Genomic DNA, 7,410 nt, shown 5'->3' with positions numbered 1-7,410 from the left:
ACTGACTGACTGAAGCAAGATTCAAAGAAAGTGTAGGAATATAGTAGACATCTATTAAAGATATATAAGGAGTGACAATATAACCAACAGCCTCTACTGACATTGGTGTAGTACTAGCAGACATAACAAAGACATGTGTACGAGATGATAACGAAGCAAAAGATGAAGAATGTGGTGACATATGATGAGATGCACACCATGATCCAATATCCACAAGGATGAAGGAATACCTGAAGTGTTAGATGAAGACATACCTGAATGAGACATGGAAGCTGACATGGCAGTTGGCTTGGCAGCAATAAACTGTGTTAACTGCTCAACAATCTGGGGATCCAAGGCTGATGGTGATGTAAAATCTGTCTCATTCTCAACTGAAGGTGCAGCAGCAACGTACTGTTGTGGCCTAAAAGATGGAAACGAGGGACGTGATTTAGACTGTCCAGAAGACATGTTCTGATGTGAAGGCTGAGAGAGTGCATGTGATCTCGTTTGTTGTTCCTGTTGATTTTCCTTGCTTATTAGCAAAGGACAATTTGCCTTCTAATGGTTCTTCTTCTTACAGAATACACACTCATCAAATGTAACTTTGGGTTGATTCTGGTTTGAATATTGAACTCGTTGTGGAACAGCAAAGACAATATGAGTGGGTGTTTTGGGATATTTGTCAGCATGGGACTTGATACGAGTTTCTTCAGCAATCAATTTGTAAACAACCGAATGAAGAGTGGGAAGAGGTGTGCTATGCAAGATTGATCCACGCAAGCCTTCAAAATATGAACGTAATGCCATCAAGAATTGAACCAAATGTTGCTATTCCCTTCTATCACTATAAGGCTTAAAAGCCTTAAACACATCAATTTCTGTAAGAGCCAACTCATCCCACAAATTCGACATAGCTACACAAAATTCACGAACAGTGAGATTGTTTTGTTGGAGGGCTTGAATATCAAACTATAACTGATATTGCTTTGCAAAATTAGACTGATTATACAGCCTAGCCAAGTGATCCCAAACATCCTTGATGTGTCATATTTCGCCAACTAAGTACCAATAGACTACATAACAAAATTATTAATCCAAGTAATGATCTTGGAGTTATCAGTTTCACGTGAATCCCGTAAGGTTGCATAATTTCCAGTCTTTTCATCTGTGGAACAGCAAAGACAATATGAGTGGGTGTTTTGGGATATTTGTCAGCATGGGACTTGATACGAGTTTCTTCAGCAATCAATTTGTAAACAACCGAATGAAGAGTGGGAAGAGGTGTGCTATGCAAGATTGATCCACGCAAGCCTTCAAAATATGAACGTAATGCCATCAAGAATTGAACTAAATGTTGCTCTTCCCTTCTATCACTATAAGGCTTAAAAGCCTTAAACACATCAATTTCTGTAAGAGCCAACTCATCCCACAAATTCGACATAGCTACATAAAATTCACGAACAGTGAGATTGTTCTGTTGGAGGGCTTGAATATCAAACTATAACTGATATTGCTTTGCAAAATTAGACTGATTATACAGCCTAGTCAAGTGATCCCAAACATCCTTTGATGTGTCATATTTCGCCAACTAAGTACCAATAGACTACATAACAAAATTATTAATCCAAGTAATGATCTTGGAGTTATCAGTTTCACGTGAATCCCGTAAGGTTGCATAATTTCCAGTCTTTTCATCTGTTGGTTTCTTCTTGTCACCTATAACAATCCCCAACACAGTCTTGCCTCGCAATAAATTCTTCATAGCATAACTCCAATAGGCATAGTTCTTGCCATCGAGTTGGATACTAATGAACTGAAGAGAATCGTCTCTCGGGGCCATATTTCAAACACCAGTCAAACGAAAATAACCAAAACAACAGTAAATATGAATAAGAACAACAACAATCAAGATCTCGAAATCAACAAAACCAACAAACGAAACAAAACCCTAGAAATCGACGAAACGAACAAATCAAATCAAACGGAATACCGAAACGAACAAATCAATCTGCGCAATATTGTGCCTGCTACAATTCACCCCCAAAAACGAAAGTACAGATGATCAACGACGCTCTGATACCATGTAAACTAACAAGACATAGAACTGCTAAGGTTTCATATTATTATCAAATGAGAAGTACAATATACAATGAAAACAAAAAACATAATATATAAACTAGCTAATTAGGGATTTCTAGCTAATGAACCAACATTTCTCAATACAAAATAAAGCCCGAAATCTTATTAGACTAATAATAACATCATACGACAATCTTTTAAATTATAATCATAGAGTGTTGTGCTTAACAACCTCGTTAACATCATTACAATATGATACACTAATCTTATTTGAAATAACCACTTTCATATTATGATTTTGATAAATTTATGTCCACTTCGTAAAGATAGACATGAATTTTCACAACTTCACTACAAAACAAGATTAAAATCCATTTTTCAAACAGTGTATATATCACGCAACACATAAGTCTTGTAAGTTGTATCCTTCCTTTCAAAACAAAACACGTATTAAGAAGCTAACATGTATACGTAACATGGTTAAATTCACATGATCATATAGCAAACGAATAAAAACATTAGACATGAATTCTAAATCGTTTATGTTATGTGTCAAGAAATATCTCAATTGTGGGCAACATTGTAATTTCCCGTCCAGAAAAAACTAAGATCCACGTGGTGACAAGATGAGGTTTTTGTAACGTGTGGTCATCACACTTATCCCTTCTTCTCTAGATATTTTTGACTCTCAATTTTCATGAAAAAACTTGATAAAAACCCCACACCCATCCCACAAAAATTGGAATCATTGCACTTTCCTTTTGTGATATTTTTTAAGGAACATTTTTTAAATTATTCCACCAAGTCCAACGACATAAAATGGCCACGGTGGCGAAATTTCACATTGTTCCGGCGAACTTCCACCACAGAACCACCCAATCTCCGCTTTCCCAACTGGGTTTCTGCCGGAGCTCAGTATCGTGGGACTCAATACCACCATTTTCTCGACGGAGGGTGTTTGTGCAGCCGTGTAAATCGTTTAGAACCGAAGATAGGAAAAACGGAGGTGCAAAAGATAATAAAAGTACGAAGAAGATAGCGAATTCTGATAAAAACTTAAGAAAAAACTTACTGGGAGCTATCAAATCTTTCATCTTTTCGAAAGATAATTCAGTGGAAAAGCTAGAAGAGAATTTATCAAAGGTTAGTTCTTTAAACTTCATTTATGACTAAAGTTTGACTGTTTATGCTTTCTTGTTGCATGAATTGTAAGTTGTGTTAAAAACCCTGGTTTTATGATTGATGTTCTTGTTAAACTCTTGAATTCTCTCCTGAAATACTAGCATAGATGGTTCTTTATAAATAGGGATTTTGTTATTATTCTCATTGCTAACAGTTATATATATTATTTATTTATGTTTTATATGGTAGAATATGATAGAATGTTGTTCTTGGGAAATGTGTAGATTGCTCTTCATTTTGGGAGATATATTGTGACAATGATGAGCACTGGAGTAATTTTGTTGATTGGATTCAATTTGTCAGGTTAGCTTTAGCTTAAGATTCTACATTTAATCAAAGATTAAATTAATTCTTTTTAGAAATATTAACACCAAATTTTGAATGAAGGCGGAGATGGTCAAATGAATGATTTGATTTGGTATAGTTGGGTTGGAGGCATTATCATTGGAACCATGATTGGTTCCAACATGGTTTTAGATGAAGTTAGTCGGGCCGGTCCTCGAAATGTTGTCATAACCGGAAGGTACGTTGTGTTTTTCTGTATTTTATACTGATATGGATAAAAAGGGAAAAAAGTTTATTAATAATTAGAATATGAAGTAATTTTAGTTGGTATATCAATAAAGTGATTAAAGTAGATTGTACTTTTCTTGATTTTTCAACTCCCATTATGTGCCTTTTATTATTGTATGCTTTTGTAATATAACTTACAGATTAATTTTAATTTGTTGGTTTTGTTGGTTATAGTACTAGAGGGCTTGGAAAAGCTCTTGCTCGTGAATTCCTACTTTCCGGAGATCGTGTGGTCATTGCTTCAAGAAGGTATTTTTGAAGCCCATTTTGTTATATTTTATACAAGACAAAACATGACATGACACATGATGACCTTATACTGTTTTTGGCAATATGATATCAATGTGACAGAACACAACATAACGGTCTTATACTGTGTTTTTTTTTCCTTAGCGAAGAATCTGTCGATATGACAATTAAAGAACTTGAAGAAAACTTACAAGAAGGTGTAGCATCTGCCGCAAGTTCATGTAGGAAAAAATTAGCGAATGCAAAAGTGGTGGGAACTTCATGTGATGTTTGTGATCCTAATGATGTTAGGAACTTAGCTAACTTTGCTGTCAATGAACTCGGTTCTATAGATATTTGGGTGAGCAATTTATAATTATTTAAAATTAAAGATTTGTGTTTTATGTAGTGTTGAAATTTGGAATTATGTTACTTTCTTGGTTGCTAATCGTGTTGTTTTACAGATAAACAATGCTGGAACTAACAAAGGTTTCAGACCATTGTTGGAGTTCACCGACCAAGATATACAACAGGTTTGTGTGTGCCTATTAGATTAATTAGTTCATACGAAAAAATACTATAAAAACACTTGTACTTTCAACATTTTATCGATTTAGCTACTTAACTGTTTATGTGCTCATTAAACTATAATATTTTTTGGCTATAAGGAAAAAAATATATAAAAAGCACAATGTCCTTTCACTATTTTTTCTATTTAGCCACTCGATAAAACGGTGCTTTTTTTTTTTTTAATTCTAATCTTTTCCAATGCCAGGTAATCTGGAAAATGATTTTCTTAAACGATAAAAAAAAGTGTAATAGTTTAATCACTATAGAAAATAATTAACGTCTTACCAGGTTAAATTGAAAAATATTTGTGAAACTTCTTTGTACTTTACCATAATTTTTAAACATTTGTATTATCTTGATTCGCTTCCCCACCTCATGAAAATTTTAAATTTGGAATTTTTTATAACACTTCTTATTTGGCGATTTTAAATAGATTGTGTCTACAAATCTGGTGGGGTCGATACTTTGCACCCGTGAAGCCATGCACGTGATGAGTAACCAACACAAAGCGGGTCATATTTTTAACATGGATGGTGCTGGTTCCGGTGGATCAAGCACGCCTCTGACAGCTGTGTAAGTTTTTAGTCTTTTATGCAGGACAACTGTACTGCATTTAGCATGCATTGGATTAGTATTGACACTAAAGTCACTATGCCAAAATGTTTCAAACATTTGTCCCATCCAAAAATATATATGAGACATGCACCCGCTCTCAATCTCTCGTCTGTGCAAATGACGTAAATGCTCTCCTCATCAAAAATAGTCGTCTGGTAACAAACAAAACCCTAGATTTTTTTACTTGTTCATCTGATGAAACCCACCTTTTTCACAGCTACGGGTCAACAAAATGTGGTCTTAGACAACTTCAATCGTCTTTATTTAAAGAAAGCAAAAAGTCAAAAGTTGGAGTTCATACGGCCTCTCCTGGCATGGTTCTCACCGACTTACTCTTGAGGTACATAAATCTTTATAAAAGAATCAATTTATGATATAATCATTTTTTGAGCTGCACACAGACCGGGCCCACCTTGGGCCCGGTCCTAATGTGCAACTCTAATTCTTTTGATGAAAAATGTTTTACGAAAAAACTTTGGTTTTTTTGTTGGACAGTGGATCGACTATTCAGAATAAGCAAATGTTTAATATAATTTGTGAGCTACCAGAGACAGTTGCTAGAACATTGGTCCCACGGATGAGAGTTGTAAAAGGAAGTGGAAAGGCGATTAATTACTTAACTCCTCCAAGAATTTTACTTGCATTGGTCACTGCTTGGGTAAGGCGAGGACGATGGTTCGATGATAAGGTACAATTTATATATATATATATATATATATATATATATATATATATATATATATATATATATAAAAGATAAGGTCATGAAATGGCATCTTACTTTCCACTTAGGTCAATGTTCTTTTTTTTTTGTACAAACCTAGTCAGTGTACTTTCTAAAAGTGTCTTATTTATGTCATTTGATGAATGTTTTTTGACTTTCTTGAGTCAGCTCATCAACATTTTGGTTTAACAAAACACAACGATCATTCCTAAAATTAATGAAATTACAATGCCTTTTCTTGCATTTAACCCTTTTCACTAACTAAAATTAATGAAATTACAATGCCTTTTCTTGCATTTAACCCTTTTCACTAACTATACTTCGCAAATTGTTTAGTACTGTTGTATTAAACCAATGTTGATTACATGACTCAAGAAAATCAAATTGTATTTAAACTGAGTTAACAAGTGGGAATTTTAATAGATTTCCAAACATTCCATGAGTTTAGTTGTTTGAATGAAATAGATATGCAAAAAAAAAAGAGTTGTGAAATTAATAAAAATATGTTCTATGATATAGGGAAGAGCATTATATGCAGCAGAAGCAGATAGGCTAAGAAACTGGGCTGAAAGTCGAACTCGTTTTTCATTCACAGACGCCATGGAAATGTACACAGAAAACACGTGGGTCTCTGTCTTTTCACTTTCTATAGTTTGTGCATTTATTATCCTCTCGAGCACCACTGGTAACGCGGCACCTGGCACATAGACAATTTTTCGTCATGTTGATTCAATTTAAACATTAGGGTTTTTGTAAAGAAAACTAGCAAAATGCGATGTGTTCTTTGTTATGGGATGAACAAAGCAAATCTCCATTGAGATGCTTGTTGATTTGATTTAAAATTAGGGGTTAGTAGTTGATTCAAGGAGTCTTGTATTAGATCTACCTTGCAAATGTAATGTAATGTAAACTGTATTTATTTGTTATTGTTGATATTTGATGTGTAAAGAGTCTTGCTGTTGTGAAGGTCTAATTGATGGTAAGAGAACTTAATAACAATATGGACAATATTTTAGCTTTTTGTACATTTGGCCCTTACATTATTAAAACATCACACATTTATTTATAAAATTAATACATGGGTTTTTGTCGTAGTTGTATCGTAAGATCTCATTCCTCAATGAAGTTGAGGGTTAATAGGTGTAATTAAGACTAGTGAGGATGTTATCACATCCAAAAGTTGTCACTAGTTAACGGGTGTTATCATATCCAAAAGTTGACACCTCACATGTCATGTTACTTTACGATGTTATAACATAATACGACGAAATGGACAACATGTTATAACACCCTCAATTTTCCATGTCATCACTTTTTTTTACGATTTATTTATTTTCTATTTTTTCCAATTTGTTTTTATATTTATGTTCTAATATTTATAAAAAAAATTATAAATAATTAAGACATGTTATTTAATTAAATCCTAAATTAAACATAACATTAAAAAACCGAAAATA

General features: G+C 33.8%; 1 protein-coding gene across 1 annotated transcript; it reads left to right on the top strand.

Moving 5' to 3' along the window:
* The first annotated feature begins 2,784 nt into the window (after positions 1–2,784).
* Positions 2,785–6,879, top strand: LOC145116948 (putative chlorophyll(ide) b reductase NYC1, chloroplastic). Its single transcript, XM_079053247.1, has 10 exons — positions 2,785–3,204; positions 3,468–3,546; positions 3,631–3,766; positions 3,991–4,065; positions 4,210–4,405; positions 4,509–4,577; positions 5,048–5,187; positions 5,447–5,569; positions 5,725–5,917; positions 6,473–6,879. The coding sequence occupies exons 1-10, from the start codon at positions 2,881–2,883 to the stop codon at positions 6,659–6,661; spliced, it is 1,524 nt and encodes a 507-aa protein (XP_078909373.1). The 5' UTR covers positions 2,785–2,880; the 3' UTR covers positions 6,662–6,879.
* Positions 6,880–7,410: the final 531 nt, after the last annotated feature.

This window comes from Lactuca virosa, chromosome 5, assembly GCF_052849685.1.
Source record: "Lactuca virosa cultivar CGN04683 chromosome 5, Lactuca_virosa_CGN04683_v6, whole genome shotgun sequence".
Taxonomy (NCBI): Eukaryota; Viridiplantae; Streptophyta; class Magnoliopsida; order Asterales; family Asteraceae; genus Lactuca; species Lactuca virosa.
Note: the sequence above shows the minus strand (reverse complement) of the source record. Positions and strands in the feature narration are given on the sequence as shown.

Bases quoted from the DNA above. Each gene is read 5' to 3' on its own strand.
- LOC145116948 (XM_079053247.1), top strand. From the start codon at position 2,881: ATGGCCACGGTGGCGAAATTTCACATTGTTCCGGCGAACTTCCACCAC. The intron at 3,767-3,990 runs GTACGTTGTGTT...TGTTGGTTATAG, and splicing joins AATGTTGTCATAACCGGAAG to TACTAGAGGGCTTGGAAAAG. The intron at 5,570-5,724 runs GTACATAAATCT...TTTGTTGGACAG, and splicing joins CTCACCGACTTACTCTTGAG to TGGATCGACTATTCAGAATA.